We start from the raw sequence: 22,767 nt of genomic DNA on the forward strand, positions 1-22,767 counted from the left end.
AACCTCCTTTTTAATGGACAGCTTTCCCTTAAAGTCAGTGTTTCACTCCATTTCAAAGTTTGAGATAATAACTGGGAATGGATGCCAAGCCAGAAATGTTTCCAGGAGGAAAGAAAACTCTGTACAGATTTATGGCTTGGCATACATTCCCAGTCACATTTTAGGACTCTAAATTGGAGTAGACTAAATGGGGTATTCAGGCACTTAAAACCTTTTTTTTTATATATATATATATATATATATATATATATATATATATATATATATATTCTGCAGTTATACAAAACATAATAAACATTTTATTCTTACCTAACCACGCTCAGTTGGTGTCCTCCTGTGCTGTCTCTGGGTCCCCTGACCGCTGCTGCCACCACTTACGAGACTTGTCTTGGCACTGACTGCCCGCTCAGTCAATCACTGAGAGAGAATAACCAGTGATTGATTGAACGGGCTGTCACTGCTGAGACAGATAGTTGTTTATTATGTTCTGTTTTTGTTTTTTGTTTTTTTTAATAAGGGCAGCAATATATAAAAGAGTATGTAAGTGCCGGGGAACCCCTTTAGGGAAAGGTGGTGAGCTAGTTTGCATAGAGCGTGCACCATTTGATTACAGGTGGCTGAAGAAGTAGGATGCAGCCTACGGCTGTACCCATGTCTTCCAGGCAGCCTTAGGGCTGCATCCAATTTCTTTAGCCACCGGTAATCAAATGTTGCATGCTCTGGCTTGGATGGACCTGAGCATGCATGAGGTTTGCTCATCTGTAAGGGCGGGTTCAGACTGAGAAATTCTCGCGGAAAATGTCGCGGAATTCCGTCAGCTGTCTGCCCGCACATCTTGGCGCCTTTCTGTCGGCCCCATAGACACCATTCTATGGGCCGGCGTATTCTGCTATACGCTGAAAGAAGTGTCAGCGGGCGCCCGTGCGGGCGGACAGCTGACGGAATTCCGCTGACATTTTCCGCGAGAATTCCTCAGTCTGAACCTGCCCTAACTGTCATCTAATCAACTATTTCTCTTCTAACATTCTTCCTAACAATCTGGTCTTTACTCTCTACATTGCTGCACTGCCATGTATATCTCACCTATTTTGGCTATTGCTTATGTCACAGCTGGGGACGTCCCAGTCTTCTCCACTAAGCTGGGTCACAGCAGGGGATGGAAGGGGAACAGGCAGGCATAGCAATCCTCAACTATTGCTATAACCTGCTGGGTGCTTCTCTTTTACTCCGTAGCATGCTGATCTCTTTGTCATGTTGTAGGACACAAGGTCAGTTAAGTCTAGAGGAAAAGAATAGTGAGATGTAATGTGAAGCACTGAGGCTAGTTCTTTTTTCAAGATAGCACTTGAACACTCAACCAATATGCATTTGCTTGACTGGGTTCAGAGCACCTGGGCCAATGAATGTACTCTAGTGGGCATTGATCACTGACCTCTAGGCCCACTGTACACATTTACACATTTTTGGGGTACGGTGCAGAGCGCTTAGTCTAACAAATTGAGTCATGTCAATGACAGCAACAAGCAGATGTGGCCGTGGGGACCTCCTGCATTACCTAATATTTTTTTGGTGCGATCTGAGGAGAAGAGTGTTAAATTATAGTAATCAATTAGCTAAATCTGTTTGTTTATTGAGCATTGACAATGCGTTAATGGTATGGATGGATACTTAGGGTGCCTGCACACACAGCGGATCTGCAGCAGATCTACAGCAGATTTGATGGTGCAGATTTGATGCTGTGTTCAGTTATGTAGATCTAATCTGCTGGATATGGTGTGTGTGAAGCTACTTAAGGCTATGTTTACCTTAACATAAAACATTTTTTTATAAAAAGAACGGCCATTGTTTTCAATGAAGTCAGTGCAAAAAACGTCTGTTCACACAGTGTATTAAACAACGGCTGTTGTTTGCTACGGCCGTGGAAATAATTGACACGTCAATTATTTCCGCTTGCTGTGCATTGATTTCAATGCAACAATGGCTGTTGTGTGACACTCACTACAGTTGCTGTTGTTTTTGAGTGCTGAACAATGGCCATTGTCTGTACTTTGTGGGAACATAGCCTAAAAGTGCAACACGTAATTGACACCTACAACACCTAAATAATAGTATGGACGATATGTTATTTATGAGCCAATATGGTGTAAATGGGTAAAGATGTGCGAATTGCTGATCTTAAGAAAGCGAATCACTTCGTTTGATCAGCGCTCTGCTCATCAAGCTCGCAAGCTTTCAGCCCTGCTCCGCTCCCTGCCGCTCCACCCTGGGGTGCCGGGGAAAAGATGGATCCAATCCTGGGAAACTGGAAGAAGTTTCCCAGGATTCGATCCAGCTTTTCCCGGCATCCTGGGAGGAGTGTCAGGGAGCGGAGCAGCGCTGAAAGCCGACACTTCAGTTAAACAATATCAGCAATTCGCTAGTGGATATCGCTTTTGTTTTTTTAGGGAACCAATTGGAAGTGGTAAATGGTTCTTCCAACATCAAGAAACTGATATTTATAAATTTGTTGCTTGACAATATGTTCGATAATTTATTACATATAGAAAATGTATTTGCTTACAATGTAGATGCTAAATTTGAAACAGAAGCAGACAAGTTAAAGGGGCACTGCCATTAAAAACAATAAAAAATATTTTGACAGAGGCATTTGTTGTTTACTTTATTTAAAAAAAAAATATATATATATATTTCTGTGTGTAATTAAAAGTTATAACATTGGCCACTAGATGTCAATATATGTTCGTCTATGACAAATACAGGGCTTGGACAAAATATAGGAAGTGTGGGCGGGACATTCAAAGCCCTGTGCCCTTCTGTGCTGTCAATCTCAGTGCAGTGAGCCCAGCAGCAGACATTTATAGAATATTAGGTGAGCAGCTTTCAAAGACCACCGGAAAGGTCATTTTTTTGTTGTATTATGGTTTTCATGCTTTCTATAGTCATGTCTATCTTAAAGCATTATTTTGCTGCAATTGTAAAATTCTAGAGCTAGAGGTTATCCTTAGAGGGTATTACAAGATGCTCAAATAAAAGCAAGAAATACCTGTTTAATAAATAAGAAAATATTGGGGGAAACACTTTGGATCTTCCTTTTAGTTTAGAAATGGAAAAAATATATAAATTACCATACATAATAATTTGCACATCCTTGTCTTTATTAGACGGGGCGATATCTGCCTGATTTGACAGATAACTGCTTTGTGTAATAGGGCCTTTTAGCTAGGTGTACACTGGGGGGGGGGGAGGAATTAATAAAATGGTGTGAAGTAGAACTGGCTCAGTTGCCCCTAGCAACCAATCAGATTCCACTTTTAATTCCTCACAGATTCCTTGGAAAATGAAAGGTAAAATCTGATTGGTTGCTAGGGGTAACTGGGCCAATTCTATTTTACACCAGTGTGATAAATCTCCCCCAATGTTTTTGTTATCCATTTAACCCCTTTACTGTCCATTTAACCATATTAACCCCTTCACATCCACAATCTGTATAGATACAATCCTACTGCCGATGTCCCATGCAGTAGGAATATATATATATATATATATATATATATATATATATATATATATATATATATATATTCCTGACTGTAATGGGGTTTTAAAATGTGTGCAAGGCGTTTCAGCGTGAGTAGCCCCGTACACATTAATGTCCCAGGAGCGGGGCATAATGATAGGCAGCAGCTTCTGCGATAATGATCACGGCATTTAAGGGAGTTAAGGCCTTATTACATGAAACATACATAATCGCTTTGTGTAATAATAGGAAACGATCAGCCGGCATACATGATTTCAGTGTCTTTCAACATGAGACATATGACCATGATACCAACGATCTGCTGCAGTCACTCTGTGTAATAGGAGTGCTGGCAGCAGAGTGGCACTATCTTCTACATGCTGCTCAGATGATCTATCGCCCAGGCAGCCCCCCCATACCCCCCATCAAGCTCTTACCCACTTGCTTTCGGCATGTGTAATGGCTTCAGCAGTGTGTAATGACAGGTCGGTGCTTGCTTGCTGTGAAGATTGAGCTGTGTAATAGGGGCTTTAGTGACAGGAGAAGTACCGGTCACTGACTGATAGGGAACCCGGATCACTTTACTTAACATGGGGGTGTGTATATAATATTTACCTCCGTCCTGTCAAATCGGCAATCTTCTCATAGATATACAGACCTAGAAAAAAAGAAGTTGCTGCACCTCACACCCATGGCTTGCATTCGTGCCTCTCGGCTTTATTTAAAAACCAACACCTGAATGTTGGTATATAATTTGATCAAACCATATTGCCTCATGTAGTGCTTGCAGATCCTCTGGCACACATGAGCCCCCACACTAAAACAATACCGTGCCGGTCAGCGACCGCCAACCCTGCAAAGCAAGCGCCAAAAAGGGGAGGGGGGGCCACAGAATGGCCCTTGAACCCCACTGTCACAGGACAAAACCCCAAAGACCCCCCCCACACCCCGCAGGCGCCGCCGGCGGAGAAGGCGGCTACCAAGCAACACAAGTGTGAACAAGGTGCTACCACTCACCAATGCACCAGCAGGTAGAATGGGAGAAAGAGGAGGCAACCACCATATGCGCACAGGTGCTTCCTGCTGATTGGGGTCACTTGGGTCTTACAAGGGAGGAGTGCTAGCCACTCAGAAAGGAAGAGAACATTTAAAATACAGAGTTAGAGAAAAAGGAGTTGTTGATATATAATTTGATCAAACCATATTGCCTCATGATGGAGGATGAAGCTGCAGATCTCCATAATGCAGTAGTGTAGTATAACAGGCTAGAATAGAGACGCAGGGCTGCTGTCAGAGGTCTGTGTGGTCACATGATGGCAATGGGGAAGGGGGTTGTGTTAAGCATGGACCAATCAGGAAGTGAGAATCACAGAGCTGTACAGGAGGACAGTGACAGAAACGTATCTATACAGCAGTGTTAATGGCTGAGTGTAAGTGCAGGCACATTGTAGTAGTAGTGTGTATAGCTGAGTGTGAGTGCAGGCACATAATAGCAGGAATGAAGAGAATGGGAAACACAAGGGCTGACGGAGACTGCAGGGAGAAGGAAGGAATGAGCAGGGCAGATGTTGGCACAGTTTAGCAGCGCTCTCTGTCTGGGTAGAGAGGAATTACAGCTACAGGCTGGGTTCACACTATGTATATTTGAGGCTGTATTTGGTCCTCATGTCAGGTCCTCATAGCAACCAAAACCAGGAGTGGATTGAAAACACAGAAAGGATCTGTTCACATAATGTTGTAATTGAGTGGATGGCCGCCATATAATGGTAAACAACTTCCATTATTTCAATACAACAGCCGTTGTTTTAAAATAACAGCAAATATTTGCCATTAAATGGCGGCCATCCACTCAATTACAACATTATGTGAACAAAGCCTTTCTGTGTTTTCAATCCACTCCTGGTTTTGGTTGCTATACAGCCTCAAATATACAGCCTCAAATATACGTAGTGTGAATATAGCCACAGTATGAAGAGATTACCTCCACAGCCCTGTATCCTGATGCAAGACTCAGCCTGAAGTGGATCTGCTATGATTTGGAAGGTGAGGGAGATTTCTTGGTTCAAGGTATGTGCACACTGAGGAATTCAGCCTGAACCACCGTCGCGGAATTTACTAGCTCACACCCGCAGTTGGACTGTGGCGGGCGCGCGCCTCTCCGCCCGTGTCATAGACTCCATTCTATGCACGGGCGGATTCCTTTCTCCGTTTAAAGAATGAACTTGATGAATGGAGTCTATGACACGGGCGAGATGCGCGCACCCGCCACAGTCCGACTGCGGGTGTGAGCTGCAGAATGCGCGATGGCTTATCCATCGCCATTCCGCAGTGTGGACATACCTTAAGAAAGCTAGGAGGAGAACACTGCTTTATTGTAACCTGGACGCCATTGGTCATGAAAGGGTTAAAAGGAAAAAGAATAGATGTTGCTATATGCCATACTGCATAATCTGTTTCCTATTGACTTACATCATTTAAAAAAAAAAACAACAAAAAAAAAACAGGATCAAAACAGTTTTCTTTTTACGCACATAAAAATGTGGTTGACCACGTTATTCTGAATGTTTAAAATTGAATGCACGGAAACAGTGAAACAGATGGCAAAATGCAATGTGAACCGAGTCTTAATAATTATATTTCTGTGAATTACAGACATCTACACAGTTTACTAGTTCTTCTTTTCTGTTCGTATCCAGTACGCTTGCTAGAATCACTCTATGATCAGAATTGCCTTCATTTCATTCTTTTACTAAAGTATTCCATTAGATGAAAAATGCAGCTGTAAGTGCCGTGTATTTTATGTTATCCTCGCAGATGGACTTTAAGCTATAATGTGCATTCAGCCTTCAAGCTTCCTATCTGCTTGCCTCCTGGTACACACATAATTGGTATATTGCTGTGTCTGCTTACCAATATCTTGTTGTATGTTTTTCATTAACCCCTTGATGACCACAGTATGTCTTTTGCCAGCGGGACATAAATAGCCTGGCACTCGTCTCCTGTGTATAATATCAGGGCCCCTGCTATTACTTTTAAGAGCAGAGAAACCTCCGATCCTTGTAGTCTAAGGGCTAATGCACACATCTGCAGAATTCTGTCCATACACAGTGTTCTGCGGAGTGGACCTTTTGAGCTCCCAGTATCATGATTTATTATGATGCCGGGAGCTCTCATACTGTTTGAATGTTTGCGCTAGTGTACTGACGCAGCCGCATGCTCATGTGCCACCTCTATGTGCTGTGCCTGTCTGTGTGCTGTACCTCTTCTATGTGCTGTACCTCATCTATGTGCTGTGCCACCTCTATGTGCTGTGCCTTCCTGTGTGCTGTACCTCCTCTATGTGCCCCCTCTATGTGCTGTACCTCCTCTATGTTGTGTTGTGCCCCCTCTATGTGCTGTGCCCACCTGTGTGCTATACCTCCTCTATGTGCTATGGCTGCCTGTGTGCTATACCTCCTCTATGTGCTGTGCCTCCTCTATGTGCCCCCTCTATGTGCTGTACGTCCTCTATGTGCCCCCTCTATGTGCTGTACCTCCTCTATGTGCCCCCTTTATGTGCTGTACCTCCTCTATGTGCTGTGCCCCCTCTATGTGCTGTGCCCGCCTGTGTGCTATACCTCCTCTATGTGCTATGGCTGCCTGTGTGCTGTACCTCCTCTATGTGCCCCCTCTATGTGCTGTACCTCCTCTATGTGCTGTGCCCCCTCTATGTGCTGTACCTCCTCTATGTGCCCCCTGGTTTGATTAGGAAGACCACTGTGCTGTTGTGGTCTAGCTGAAACTTAGAGGGGTAGATAATAGAATAAGGAATATTCTTGTTGCATAGACTTGGTTTCTGAAAGTTTCTGCCACTGTTTCAGGACTTCAAGAGAGTAGTTTAAAAAACTTGCACCTCATGACAATCACATAGAGGAGAATCCTTCTTTTTTGCCACCTCAAGAAGTTTATCCTGATCCTTGTAGTTTAGGAGCTTGGCAATGAAGTTGCAGGGAGGTGCTATCAGTGACAGAGCATGAGTAGGAATACTGTATGCCATTTTACGCAAAACAATGGAGAGAAGGCCTTTGGACCTGTTCACACTGTGGAAAACAGGCGGAAATTCCAAGCGGAATCCCCACCGAGGATTCAGCTTGGAATGCTGCCTGCCTCACTGTCTCAATGTTATGTATAGGTCGCCACCGCACTCAGTGGCTCTCTGCTCACCTGTTTTCCACTGTGTAAATGTGCCCTTATGGTGCGTTTACACAGACAGATTTATCTGACAAATCTTTGAAGCCAAAGCCAGGAACAGACTAGAAACAGGGAACAGGTCATAAAGGAAAGACTGGTATCTATTCTCTTTTCAAATTCATTCCTGGATTTGGCTTCAAAAATCTGTCAGATAAATCTCCCTGTGTAAACACACATTTCGAGTCAAGTAATTATTTGAGCCAGGTTTGTAGAAAAGTCGAGGGGTTGGGCTTCTCCACTCCTTCTGGTAGGCTTACAAAGTGAATACATATCGTCTACTTTAGCTCATAGAATGGAGTCCAGTGACGGCCTTAACCTCAAGCTAAGGGTGCGTGCACACTACGGAATTGCCACGTATAACCCGCGGCGTATTCCGTCGCTCGTCTCCGCACGCGGCGGCGCGCATTTCCGTCCGTGCCATAGACACTATTCTATGCACGGGCGGATTCCGCGTTCTGCCAAAAGAATTGACATGTCAATTCTTTCGACAGAACGCGGAATCCGTCCGTGCACAGAATAGTGTCTATGGCACCGGCGGAAAAGCGCGCCGCCGCGTGCGGGGACGAGCGACGGAATACGCCGCGGGTTATACGCGGCAATTCCGTAGTGTGCACGCACCCTTAGAGGTGAGACAGAGGTGAGTGTTTATGGACATCAGTCTGTAAAAATCCAAAGTCCAGCTGCAGTGAATCAATTTTCTAAGGCAGTATAGCATTTAGTAATGCCTTAAGTATGTCAAGTATGGAAGGCTCAAAAGGAGCATCTGTATCAGGAGGTGACAGGGGGTGACCCCAAGAATCTCAGGATCCCCAGAAGCTGTCCCCAAGAACAGATACATGCATGGAGCAGATGTAGAAGCAGAGGCCGTAGTGCTGGAACTGCCTGAGGCATAGAGGCTGGGGGAGAGCGGCATGGGCAACTTTTATTATTACTATTATTATTTATTTTTAAAGCCCCCTTGATTCCAGAGCACAATAAAAGCGATAAAGGACGACAAACAGAACATAACAAAATCAAAAGCATGTTACATAAATAAGGTAAATGGCAGACTGGTACATAGATAGAGGGACCTGCCCATGAGGCCTTACAATCTACAAGGTAAGGGGAGGGAGACAGGAGGTAACATCATGTGACCTAACTGTGCACATCACAGGGGGAGGCAAGGCCAATGGCTCTGCTCTGTCGGCTTATCGCTACATTTTGGCAAAAAAGTGCTGTCTAATAAAAGGAGGGTGGCACATCCAGGGAAAAGAAACGCCCACTGCAAGCTGACATCAATGCACAAAATAGTGGTACTGGAATGCTGCCAGGCTGTGACGCTTTTTGGAAAAACTACACTTTTGGCGCTCAGAGTGGCACAGAAAGTGAGCTAACAAGCCATAGACTTTAATTTAATGCTATTGCAATGTTGTGTAAGTTTGGGTTCTGGGTGTCTGCTTAAAATATAGTGTTTAGCTAGAGTACCCCTTTAAAACAATAAAGTAAAAAACAAAATTTAAAAATAAACTGGTATAAAAGGGAACTAATCTACTCTGCCAAACACAAAATATAGACAGAAAGTTGTGCACAGGAATACAAAAAGTGGATAGACATTGCACCTGACAAATCCTAATCAACATGCACAACATTTACCAAGGGACGTGCAGAACATTAGTAAATCTGGCAAGAGGAAAGTACACAAGCACAATGGAAACCAATGGCAAATGAAATAAATGAAGTAAATATGCTTCAGAGTCTTTGTTGGTCATAGCAACCAACAAATAGTAACTCCATGTCCTTCATTCCACCGAGCAATTCTACTTGACTGTGAGGGAGCCACACTGATATACCCTGCAAGCGACAAATATAATAGTGTCCTATGTGTAAAACTGTATGTATGAGTATAGACCTATCTGCCCTATTGTGTGTTTTTCTAGTCTTATGCTAAACTGTATTTAAAATTCAAAAGTCTTCCCTATGTAGCAGAATTATTTTTAGCTCCGTGTTGTAGACGGATAGAGGAATATTTCAGTTACGCTACCTGACTCTTCTTTCCTGTACAAAGCTAATAAGGATATCTCCTAGGGATCTTGTGTGCCTGCAGCTGCTGTACCTTTAGCCAGTGCACACTGTTCAAGTGGTAACAGGATGTTGTTAGTTGAACAATTAAGCCACGTGATTGTCTGCTCCCAGACTCTCACCAGTTGGGAGGATCTATTTTCCATGGTTAGGCGTGGATTTCTACTGTAACATTTCCACCTTGTAGCAAGTTCTGTATGAACAAACAGAACATAAAATGTTACAGCTACTTTGTTTTTAATGAACAAGCAGCCAATACTGGACAAGCAGCAAAAGTGCACTGGGTAAGTTGATATTTTCTCTTTTGCATGCACATGTTTAGTATATAGCTTCTGCGGTGAGCAGATTAATTAAACATACAGTTTACGGAAATGAATGGATTTTTGGCAGACTGACAAAAAATGTTATTAAGCAAGAAGGTACATTTAGAAGGTCTGATAACTGTTGAGATGAGAATCAAATCGGGTGCAGTATGTTGGCCATAGTAAATGTTGCATTGACTTTTTTTTTTATTTTTTTATATAAAGTCTTGGTTGTACAAGTGCTGAAACTTCTGGCAAATAAAATTTATTTTCTCTCATTTAGGTCAGGCGTACACACGGACAGTTATCACAAAGTGATATGATATAAGTGCACTGTAGTTTCCAACATGATGCATGCTTGTTGTAATCTTGTTTACCTGTGAAAGGGAGGTGAAAATTTAAAGGAACCATTTGGGTAGAAGAGCCTTCTTGTGCTCTTCTCCTCTGCTCTATGAAATGCTGCATAGAGGTACAAAATAGCTTTTTAAGGGCCAATTCACTTGGAGTAAAACTGGCGGAACTCTATTGCTGAATCCCACTAGCCTCTGTGTCATACAGGCAATTATGGGAGGGCTCGCGCCTCCTCTCTCCGCGTGGAAGAATTGACATGTCCATTCTTCTCAGCGGAGAGAGGAGTTCGGTGAGCCCTTGCATAGACTGCCTGTATGACACAGAGGCTGGCGGAATTAAGCCAGTTTTAGTCCATGTGAACTGTCCCTTACTGCACATGCCATAACTGAAATCCAGTCAAGGGGAGGGGACACAACAGTTCCAGTCATGCTCATCACACCCTCCTCCAGCCCAGGGAGAACATGTGCACTCAGGCTGTCAATCAAGCCTGACTGGCAGGAGGAGGGCACAGTGAGTGTTACTGGGAGCCACCGTGTCCCCTCCTCTGTGCTGTTCAAAGTTATTTCAGCTCTCTATGCAACATCTCATAGACCAATATCAGAATGTTGTTGTTCTTACCTGTTAGGACCCGTGCCAGTCTGCTATGTGTCTACTGGTATCATCACCACAGACAGAAGAGGAAGTCTCGGCTTAGTTTTAGACCTAGTGGTGAGAATTAGGGATGAGTAAATTTACTGTACTAGTGGAGCTCAGCCTTCGGCTTGTCAACCGGCTGGTTTTTAACTCTGTGCCACTCAAAGATCAGTGCAGTAATAATAAAAGTCCCAGTTTCAGTTTAAAAAAAGAAAGTTTTTTCATTAACAAAGAATCCCTTTCCCTAATAAAAGTTAAAATCACTCCCCCTTTTCCCATTTTATATAAAAAAAAAAAGTTTAAAAAAGTTGCATATAGGCATGCAAGCTACCAAAAGAAAGTAAAGTAAAGATTATGGCGCAAAAAAATTACACCTCACTCATAGACCAAAAAATTTAAGAGTTAAATTAAATGAAATAAAATGAAAGAAATTACACTTTTTTTCCAATTTCACTGCTTAAATAATTTTTCTTCCAGGTTTGCCTTCCGTCGAAAGAACTGACTTTTCAATTCTTTCAGCGGACAGCAGAGTCGGCTCGGCCATAGAATGGTGTCTATGGAGCCGGCAGGGAGGCATGCCACAGCGAACGGGAACAGCGGATTCTGTAGTGTGAACCCACCCTCATACGGCCTTTACTCTCTAGCTGCCGTACACTTCACCCAGCTGTATCAAACAGACCGCCTAAGGCTATGTTCACACATAGTATTTTCGTCAGTCTTTTTTCAACCAAAACCAGGAGTGGGTTAAAAATAGAAGCTGTGCAACTTTTTCCATTATAATTTTTCCTTGATAGTTCATTTCTGATTGTAGTTTAAAAAATACTGACCAAAAAAACTGACGGAAATACTATGTGTGAACATAGCCTATGGCTGTATCCACGTTTTCCTGTCCCTGGGATTTGGTGTTTGGGTTTGCTAGTTCACTCATCTTTAGTGCCGAGATATCTGTGCAACATATCAAAAGTTTATTTAGGTGGTAGTTATTCTTTAAGCAGGACAGTCATTAAAAAATTACAATTCAATGGTAAGGTCCTCTTGATGCCATTCTAGCATCAGCTTCTTTATCCTGCTCTGTAGTGAATACAGATTGTGCTATACAGGAATGATCTATTGCCCCCTCTCCTCTCCTGCACACAGAAGCTTCCACCAACACAGCATATAACCTGGGCCTCCTCATTTGCACTTGGATGAACACGAGTCTCAGTACAATTTCATAAAAACATGCATTTTACAATTTATTCAGTATTCCCCAACAAAAAAAAGTCAGTGTCTCAATAACTTTTCATGTTTTAATGATGTAATCCATAGGATACCGATATCTGAAAGACACACACACAAAAAAAAAGGTAGGAGCAGAACACCTATCATTGTGACAGCTGTTCTACACCTTACATTATGTATCATCTTGGCAGATGCTGCTTACAGGCTGGCACATGGGTAATCCATACTTAACCCCTTGTACCTCTTGGGTTACTTGCCCCCCTTCCTTGCTGCGATGGGTATAGTGCTGGGGCGGAAAGGTGGGCCCTATTTACACTCACCCTGATGTCTTTGATCTTCAGCATGTCTTCGATCTTCAGTGTGCCAGGCTCTGCCTCTTCAAAGATGAAGCCCTGAATAGCGCCACTAAAAACGCCATATGCATAAGCTATGCTGTTTTTTTAGTGGAGCTGAAGACTTCCATTAAAGTGTATGGGAAAAAAAAACAGCAAATTCCCTAAAAAGTGCCAAACCCTCAGCATACTGTGTTTTGCAAAAACTTTCAAAGAGGAGAAAAACATGCAACATGCAAGTTAACATCTGGCCATAGGCGTTTTTAGAATAAAAAAAAACAAAAAACACCATTGCGTTTTTTCAGAAAAAAGAGGCAGTATAAAGGCAGCCTAAAAGCTGTTTTTTACTGGAATACCAGCACCAGGAGGGAGACGAACCCCGGCACCAGGCATGGATTGCCTCAAGCTAAAGGCCCTATTCCACGGAACGATTATCGTTCATAAACTCGCTCCAACGACCGCTCGTTAACTATCACGAAACGTTTTTTTTTAGCGAACTATAACACATAAAACACGTGGGAACGTGAACGATATATGTAGTGTAACGATTATTTTGCAGTGGTTACATGGTCATGATCACGACCATACAACACTCCTACTTATTTTTAAACCTTTTTACAAATGACTGAAAGATTTCTAATTTTTTTAACCGATTAGCGAATTATCTTTTAAAGACCAAAGATTTTTTTTCGACATGCTAAAAACTATTTTGAACGACAATATAATAAGATCACCTTTGTCGTTCGCTTGTTTACACCAATTCCATGAAGCGATCATCGTTAACGAGCGGGTTTATGAACGATAATCGTTCCGTGGAATAGGGCCTTAAGTAACGGTACCAGCAATTTTGGGGGGTGAGGGGGTATAGAGTCACTTTAATGGGTTTACAAACATTCTTATAAGACTAAGCCATCATTTACATTTAAAAACCTAAGCATATATTGTTTAACCTTGTCGAGCATAGACTAAGTGGACATGCACCTTCCTTCTCCAGTTCTCAACGTTACTAGTAAAACTGGTTTTCGTGCAGGATTCCATTATATTTATTGGTGCAAGAAATCTTTCCACTTCCTTTCAGTTCCACGTAAACATGGTGGTGAATCAGTACAGGTCGTATACGGAGAGCTCAGGTGTAAAATTTGTTTGTACAACATCACTTCCTTAATGTAGTGTCAGTGACGGAAGTCTGCGTCTCGCTACTCAGGATTACACTTCTGGGTGAGTAATATTTTGTGGAGCTGCAGCCTTGTGAATACAGTAGCAATCTCTTATACTCTGCATTGGCAATGAATGGTAATTATATTGAATTCAGCGTCTTGTTAATTATAAAGTAGTGTTTGTCTACAATACCTAATGGGCGTCATTGTGTATGGTTTAGTTTCTTTTGTGCTTTTGTATAGCTGTTTATGTAGGAAAGCATTGGAAACTAGACACTAAAAAGCTCTACGTAGTTTGCATTTCCTGACAGATGTGCTGCTTGTTGTTGGGGGATGCAGTGCAGGCTATAATGGTAATTTAAATGGACTGTCAAATCAGATGCATGCTATTCTTATCATTATCATTGAGTAAATGTATAGAAATTAAATGTATAATGTAAATGATAGAAAACAATATTCTTTATTTCAGCAGTTCTATTCAATTCAAAATTAAACACAAATTATTGTATTTCTATAAGGAGTCAGGCTTCAGTCTGCTGAATAGCAGGAGAAAAAAATCACTTTCCCGCTGCTGTAAGAAGAAGAGGTTATCTGTAATTTTAGTCTCATTATAATAATGGGTGGGGATTGGAGTGACAGTTCTATTGTTCTCCTGATAAGGGGTAGATAACATGGCTCATGCAACACAGTGTACTTTCCTATTGTCACATCATCATGTATGTATGTATGTATTCAATAAATACGCATATACTCACACCCCAAAATAAACAAAATATAAAGAAAAATATAATTAAATTATTAAATATTAAATTATTAAATTATTAAAATATAATTTAATTTTTTTAAAGAAAAAAATATATATATGCATGCCCCCTTTTACATGTATACACTTACACATGCATGTCATACTGTGAACCAATAAATTTTCTCGATTGATATATGGATTGGAATTACATTGTCAGCGGCCCTTGTTGTTTCCAGCAGAGAGCCAGAAGCCCTCTACCCATTTTTTAAAATTTGTGTGTAAATCAGGAGCTTGGGAAAGTTGTGTGCGTATCCATGAAAATAATCCAGGACTTTTTTTTTGTACACAATAGACCTGAGGAGATCAATATTTATGCAGGGAGTTGAACTATACTCAAGTTTTAAATTGGGCTTTTCCAACTTTTCTAACTCTCTGCCTCTCACTACAGTTCCTGCCTATATATACAGTATATATATATATATATATATATATATATATATATATATATATATATATATATAGTGCCTTGTGAGACATAGCAGGCTGTAAAAGTAAAGAAGGGCTGAGGAGGGGGAAAGGAGTTATTGAAAAAATCACCAGGTACATTGTATGTCAATACCTTGAATTATCCTACCTTGCTTCCTCCTCCTGGCTATCATGCTTTCTGGCAGCTACAGTGCTGGGAGGGCATGGTTGTAGATGTGAATGTGGTACTCTGCCAGTGCTATCGTCCCTCTTCCTCTCTCTGGTCAGAGGAAGTGAGGGAGACAGACCAGGAAGTGGTCTCCATGTAGGAAAAAAAATAATATTAAGTGTCCAAAAATAATTATATGAAAATATATATTGTTGTCATGTAAGGTTTGTTTAAAAAAAAAAAATATATATATATATATATATTTTTTTAATATTTTATGGTACTCTCTAGAGAAGAGTGAACTTACAGTAAGTTTGTGTGAAACTGTACGCTTGGTATTTGAATCCTGGTGGCTGGAGAAGATGGATGTAGCTTTAGGGCTGCCTGGAAGACATGGATTATAATAATAATCTTCTTATGTTATTATTTAACAGCTGTTATTTTAGTAAACATGGAGATCTTTTGTGCAAGAAAGCTTAACCCCTTGACGACCCAGAGTGTATCCGTTCGTCCTAGGTTGGGTAGGGGTGTTCAGAGGGGGGGTCATGCCCCCCCCCGCCGCGATGCCATCACTGATCCTCCTGGCTGATCTCAGTGATCTATGCAGTATGCATAGATCTCAATAAGAGATCAGTGTAGTTATTATAGAATTCCCCCTGGGGGACTTCTAGTTACTGTCTAAAAATTGATAAAAATCATTTATTATTATTATTAATTAATAAATTTATTAATTTATTTATTTATAAAGCGCCCTTAATTCCAGAGCGCTATACAATAGAAAGGCAACAGGCAGGAACAATACAAGATCAGAAAACATTACGTGAAGGCAAAAGACAGACTGGTACATGGGGGAAGAGGACCCTGCCCGCGAGGGCTTACAATCTATAGGGTATAGGGAGAGAAACAGGAGGTAAAGTTTAGCCATTCAAGTGTGATGCAGAGTTATTGTAGGTTGTAGCCTAGTTTGAAGAGATCGGTTTTCAGGTTACTTTTGAAGGACATGATGGTGGATGAGAGACTGATGTGTCAGGGTAGCGAGTTCCAGAGTATGGGGGAGGCTCGGGCAAAGTCTTGGAGGCGGTTGTGCGAGGTACGAACAAGGGGGGAGCGCAGACGGAGGTCACTGGAGGATCAGAGGTTGCGTGAGGGACGGTAGCGGGATATCAGGTCAGAGATGTACGGAGGGGACAGGTTGTGGATGGCCTTGTATGTCATGGTCAACAGTTTAAAGTGAATACGTTGGGCAATGGGGAGCCAGTGGAGGGATTGGCAGAGGGGAGAGGCGGAGGCAAAGCGAGGGGAAAGGTGGATTAGTCGGGCAGCAGTGTTAAGGATAGACTGGAGGGGAGCAAGGGAGTTAGCTGGAAGGCCAGAGAGGAGGATGTTACAGTAGTCCAAGCAGGAGATAATGAGAGCATGTACCAATAGTTTGGTGGAGTCAGGGGTGAGGAAAGAGCGGATTCTGGAAATGTTTTTGAGGTGAAGGCGGCAGGAGGTGGTCAGGGCCTGAATATGTGGTTTAAAGGACAGGGCAGAGTCAAAGGTGACCCAAAGGCAGCGGACTTGGGGGACAGGGGACAGAGTGCAGCCATTGATAGTGATTGACAGATTAGAAGGCGGGGTGGAGCGAGGTGGGGGAAAGATGATAAGTTCTGTTTTGTCCATGTTGAGTTTTAGAAAGCGGGAGGAGAAGAAGGAGGATATGGCCGATAGACACTCTGGAATCCTTGATAGCAAAGAGGTGACATCCGGACCAGAGAGGTAGATCTGAGTGTCATCGGCGTAGAGGTGGTAGCTGAAGCCGTGGGACTCTGATATGTCCCAGGCCAGAGGTGTAGATGGAGAAGAGGCCTTGGGGAACACCAACAGTAAGGGGACGAGGAGAGGAGGTGGTGTGAGAATGGGAGACACTAAAAGTGCGGTTGGAGAGGTAAGAGGAGATCCAGGAGAGGGCTAGGCTAGTGACACCAAGGGATGAGAGGATAAAAATTTTTCCCAATAAAAGTTGAAATCATCCCCCTTTTTCTATATATATATATATATATATATATATATATATATATATATATATATATATGCAATCGCGCAAACAAAAGATCACATTCCTGATCTTGCACAATAAACTGCGTAAGTGAAAAAAAATGGCAAAGCACAAAATTGCAAATTTTTTGTCACATCAAATTCAGAAAAATTGTAATAAAAAGCGCTAAAAAAGTTGCATATACTGCAAGGTATCGATAAAAATTACAGATCGCGGTGCAAAAAATGACACCTCACACAGCCCCATAGACCAAAGGATAAAAGTGTTATAAGGATGGTGGGGGGGGGGGGGGCGTGTCCTGCTGCTCATGGAGTAAGCTGCATGTTAGCTGAGCTCCTGCATAGCACGGCCTGAAACCGGCTCAAACCTGACACCTAGACCACACAAACAGCTCGTTTTACAGCAGAATCTGTGCTACATCGCTGGCAGTACCATGTCGAAAGGTAAAAATAGCAAGAAGAAAAGAATTCTGAAGGTGGCAGAATTCATACCTGCTGGGGCGCCCGTCCAAGATGGCGCCGAGCGCGGTCCGGACGTCATGTCTTCCCCGCAGGCAGCTAGCCGCCGAGGACCGGACGCCGTAGGCTCGAATCCACAAAACTTGATAATGGAGGAGGTGAGCAGACATGCCTTATTACCTGAGCCCCTACTATCCTTGCCGCCATCCACGGACAGCAGCCCGGCCTCAGCTCTCCCGTCACAGGGCAGTGTGGTGGCATATTCGGCTAGTGAAGGCAGTAGTTCCCCACCGCAAGATAAATGCCTGGTAGACCTGGACTTTCCCTCTCTACCCCCCACTCCCATGTCGTGGAAAACCCTACAGAGGAGCCCACAGTGCCATGATTCCCCGCTGTCTATAACTGGGGCACATAAAGGGTCTGCTGCAGGGGATGCTCCCCTCACTGTAAACCTGATGCGCAGCATGCTAGAGGACTTAAAATCCTCCATTCATAAAGATTTCATGAAGATGTGTGCTTCTTTGCAAAAAGATATGGATGGTTTAGGTGAACGCACTGCACATGTTGAAAAAAAATGGCGGAGCTCACAGAGGCGCATAATGCAATGGCGGACACTACCAATAACATGGAGGAGGAGATAGAGGCCCTAAAATTAAAATTGGCAGATGTTGAGGACCGATCCCGCAGGAATAACGTGCGTCTACGCGGTATACCAAAAACGGTCAGACCAGATAACTTGCTTGAATTCGTGACTGACTTTTTCACAGCTTTATTGCCCTCCCTGTCTAACACGGATCTCATAATCGACAGGATCCACCGCCTGCCTAAACCAAGAAACATGCCTGCTGACATCTCGCGGGATGTGATCCTGAGAATACATTTCTTCCATGTTAAAGAAAAAATAATGGAGGCAATGAGACGACAACCTGCACTCCCTGAACGCTTTTGTGGGATCTCTATGTTTGCTGACCTCTCTGCCGCCACTATGGCGAGAAGGCGAGCCTTTGCACATAGCACCAAAGTACTAAGAGAACATGGGATACCCTACCGCTGGGGCTTTCCAGTGAAGCTTATCATAACAAAAGACGGAGCCAAACGTATAGTGAGCACACCAGCTGGGGCACTGCAGCTATGCAAGGAATGGGACCTCCTGTCTTCAACTTCAACATCTGCCGCAACTCATGAGAAAAGACCATCACCCCCTCGTCTAGATCAAGAATGGTCTGTTGTTGGGCCGAGCAGACGTCGTGTGCCATGAGTCTACAGAGATTGCTACCTCCCTCATTTCTTTTCCTCCCTTTAACAGCTCTTTTTCCTAATAGTTTTTTCTTCTCAGGTTGGGTGTCTCTAGTACCCATGAAGGCTGTAAGGACATAGTGATATTGAGTCCTTCTCATATGTCCCCCATGGACAGACCTTTGGTCTTTACACAGGTTTCCCTCGTGTTCTATGTTTTGTTCAGAAGGTAATGTTTGTGTTTGTTGTTTATGCACTTGTTTGTGCACTTGTTCTGGTCTCATCTAGGTATGTCAATGCTTCTATTCTGGTATCTATCAGGTATAATGTGGACACCTTTATTGCTTTCTGCGACTACAACCCCCATCCTTACTAGTTATAATGGTACTTAAATTTATGTCCCTGAATGTTAAGGGACTAAATTGCCCTTACAAAAGGTCTCTCATATGAAGAGAAGTAACTTCCCAAAATATAGATATTTTATACATCCAAGAATCTCACTTAAATGAAAAGGATGTTAGCCGCTTGAAGCACAAAAGGTACCCCACTATATTCTCTGCGCCAGCCTCAAAGAAAAAAGGTGGTGTTGTTATAGCCATAAGGGACTCTATTGCAGTATCCATTACTAAATCACTGATAGATAATGAAGGCAGATTCGTGATCTTGCAATGTATGCTCAACAACTCCCCTTACACTTTGGTGTCGGCTTACGCTCCGAACAAAAAACAACATAGATTTTTGTTGCATCTCTTAGCCAAAGTGAATGCACTCAAACATGGCGCTGTTGTCATAGGCGGAGATTTCAATAAAACTTTATGGCCTTCTATGGACTCTACCAACCCTGGATTGAGGCCTGAACCATCTTCCTTTACTAACACTTTGCATACACATAGATATTATGATGTATGGCGCCTACAGCACGCATCAGAGCGGGACTTTACATTTTATTCTAACTCTCATAAGTCTTATTCGAGAATAGATTATTTCTTGGTAGACCATATTAATTTGCCCCGTATCCTTTCCTCTGCTGTTGGAACCATCATGTGGTCCGACCATGCACCCATACTTCTAGAAATAGAAGAACAGTTCAACTCTCCTCCACGTACAGTGTGGCGACTAAATAATTATATATTACAATATCCCTCTTACGCCCCTGTAGTATCTTCCTCACTTTCTGAGTACTTTTCCTTTAATGATAACGACACAGTCTCAGACTATACCCTATGGTGCGCCCATAAAGCAGCCATTAGGGGTCAGTTTATCAAGCAGGCTGCTTATGATAAACGTATGAGACAGCATCAATTAATCACTGTACAGGATAGACTAAGTGTCCTACATAGGAAAAATAAAGCACAGTTTGATGGACCAACAGCAGAGGAAATTTCTACTTTAACTAAAAAACTGCATGAGCTATTAGCCCATAAACACGATTATGCTTTAAAGAGGATGAAACTTAACTATTACTGGCATGGTAATAAACCATCAGCCCTACTAGCTAAGTGTCTATCTAATCGTGCAGCCAAAACCCGGATCCAATACCTGTATAATAAACAGCACCAAAAAATCATGGACCCTAAGGGTATTGCAGATGTTATGGCAGAATACTATAATTCTCTATATAACCTGTCACATGACCAGTCTACACCTCAGCCTAATCAGGCTGACATAGACAACTTTCTAAAGGAGTTAGCTCTTCCCTCTCTTACACTGAAACAACAACAAGATCTTGCCCAACCCATAACGGAGTCTGAAGTACTAGCCATTATCCGTACACTTAAATCCAACAAGTCCCCGGGGCCAGATGGGCTTACAAATGAGTATTTCAAACAATATAAAGACATTCTGACCCAGTATTTAGTTAGAATCTTTAACCTCACTATGACCTCAGGTTCCCTCCCACCCGAAATGCTAAAAGCTCTTATCATCACTCTGCCCAAGCCGGGTAAAAAAAACAGATACGCCCTCTAATTTACGCCCAATTTCTCTATTAAATTCGGACCTAAAAATATTTTCTAAATTACTTTTCCTATAGACTAACAGACATTATCCCCCAAATAATACACAACAACCAAGTGGGCTTTGTGAAAGGTAGACAAACAGTGGATGGCACCCGTAGAATGATTAATATCATTTCAACTGCTGAACGCCGGCGAACGCCTTCTCTGCTCCTAACGGATGCGGAGAAGGCGTTCGACCGGGTTCACTGGGGCTATCTAAAGAACGTGCTACTGAAATTCGGCTTTCAGGGCCCTTTCCTTATTGCAGTCATGGCCTTATACACCTTGCCCTCTGCTCAGGTGTTTTCTTCTGGCACCCTGTCTTACCTGTTTAACATAACTAATGGGACAAGACAGGGTTGCCCACTATCACCAACCATATTTGTGTGCGCTATTGAACCACTGGCCCACACTATTAGAGCCGCAGCTGGGATTAAGGGCATATTGGTAGGCAAGCATGAGCACCGTATTGGGCTCTTTGCCGACGACATAGTTTTATGCCTTTCTTCTCCCGCTGACTCTCTCGCCCACGTCTCTAACATACTGCAGAGCTATAGTGCTGTCAGTTACTATAAAGTCAACGCAAATAAGTCACTTATTTTAGGCATGGGCATCTCACCAAAACAACGCTCACATTTACAATCACTGTACCCCTATGCCTGGTCCTAGGGTTCTATTCCGTATTTGGGTATCACTCTTACTTTCCCATTATCTAAACTAGCTATGAAGAATTTTAATAACCTCATCTCTGATATTTCCAAAGATGCGGCAACCTATTCTAAATTACCAATTTCTTGGATAGGCAGGATTTCCTCTGCTAAAATGGTAATGCTTCCCAAGATACTTTATTACTTTAGGAACCTCCCGGTTAAAATTCCCGTATTTATGTTAAAACGAATACAAAAGGTTATTAACAATTTTGTGTGGCTTGGGCAGAGGGCGAGAGTTCCAGAGCGCATACTCTGTCTGTCACCACTAGAAGGGGGTTTGGGGTGCCCAGATGTGAAAACCTACTATTATGCTAACCTAATGGACCAACTTAGATATTGGTGGGCAAACAATAAAACTAAGCAATGGGTGGCCACTGAATCATACTGTACTTCTGATGGGGACCCACAGGCCCTCTTGGGCGCGGCCAGACTCAAACCGCCTAATGTAAAGCAGGAATCTCCCACAGTTATAGCTGCAATCTATATGTGGTTACATCCCAAGGTCACCACTTCCCTCCTCCCGACTCACTATATCTCCCTACCTCTGAATATTCTACATAACCTGATCCCTAACTCCGACTATATTGCTTGGCTAGCTAAAGGTGTACATACACTGGGTGATTTATATGATAATAATATACTTAAATCATTCAATATGCTCACTTCATCCTATGACATATCACACAGGGATTTCTATAAATATCTTCAATTACGGCATTGTCTGCATCACCACTTACCATTTACTCAAGGCAGGTCCACCAACCCTGCATATGAGCAGTACTTTACCAATCCCTCATTATTGCCTAAAGGGTTGTCTCGGGCATATAAGGCTTTGCAAGAACACTCATTCGCCCTACCATGCCTAACCAAATGGGAGTTGGACCTGGCATGTACCATTTCACAGGATCAATGGAAACATGTTTTTACGTCTGTACAAAAAATATCCAGATGTATTAATCACTTGGAGGCTTCTCGTAAACTGCTATATAGGTGGTACCTAACCCCTTATAGGTTGTCAAAGATTTATCCTTCCTCGTCACCCTTATGTTGGCGTTGTCTTGCGGACACAGGTACTCTTATGCATATTTGGTGGACATGCCCAAAAATTGTGCCTCTATGGACACGGTTTTATTGAGATCCCGTTT

The 22,767-nt window shown here is 42.6% G+C and overlaps 1 protein-coding gene across 5 annotated transcripts in view; it reads left to right on the plus strand.

Moving 5' to 3' along the window:
• The window catches only part of RPH3AL (rabphilin 3A like (without C2 domains)), a 140,552-nt gene that overhangs the window by 18,020 nt on the left and 99,765 nt on the right, over positions 1 to 22,767 (plus strand). For 2 of the 5 annotated variants that reach the window (XM_069971209.1, XM_069971210.1), the window contains exon 1: positions 9,942 to 10,089. The exons of 2 other annotated variants lie outside the window; for them this stretch is intronic. In XM_069971209.1, coding sequence (XP_069827310.1) covers positions 10,003 to 10,089 — 87 coding nt within the window. In that variant the 5' untranslated portion in view covers positions 9,942 to 10,002. Of the gene's footprint in view, positions 1 to 9,941; positions 10,090 to 13,885; positions 13,938 to 22,767 lie in introns of those variants that run through there. One more of the 5 variants, XM_069971211.1, reaches the window with a different exon arrangement.

The sequence above is a fragment of the Dendropsophus ebraccatus genome, chromosome 5, assembly GCF_027789765.1.
Source record: "Dendropsophus ebraccatus isolate aDenEbr1 chromosome 5, aDenEbr1.pat, whole genome shotgun sequence".
Classification (NCBI taxonomy): Eukaryota; Metazoa; Chordata; class Amphibia; order Anura; family Hylidae; genus Dendropsophus; species Dendropsophus ebraccatus.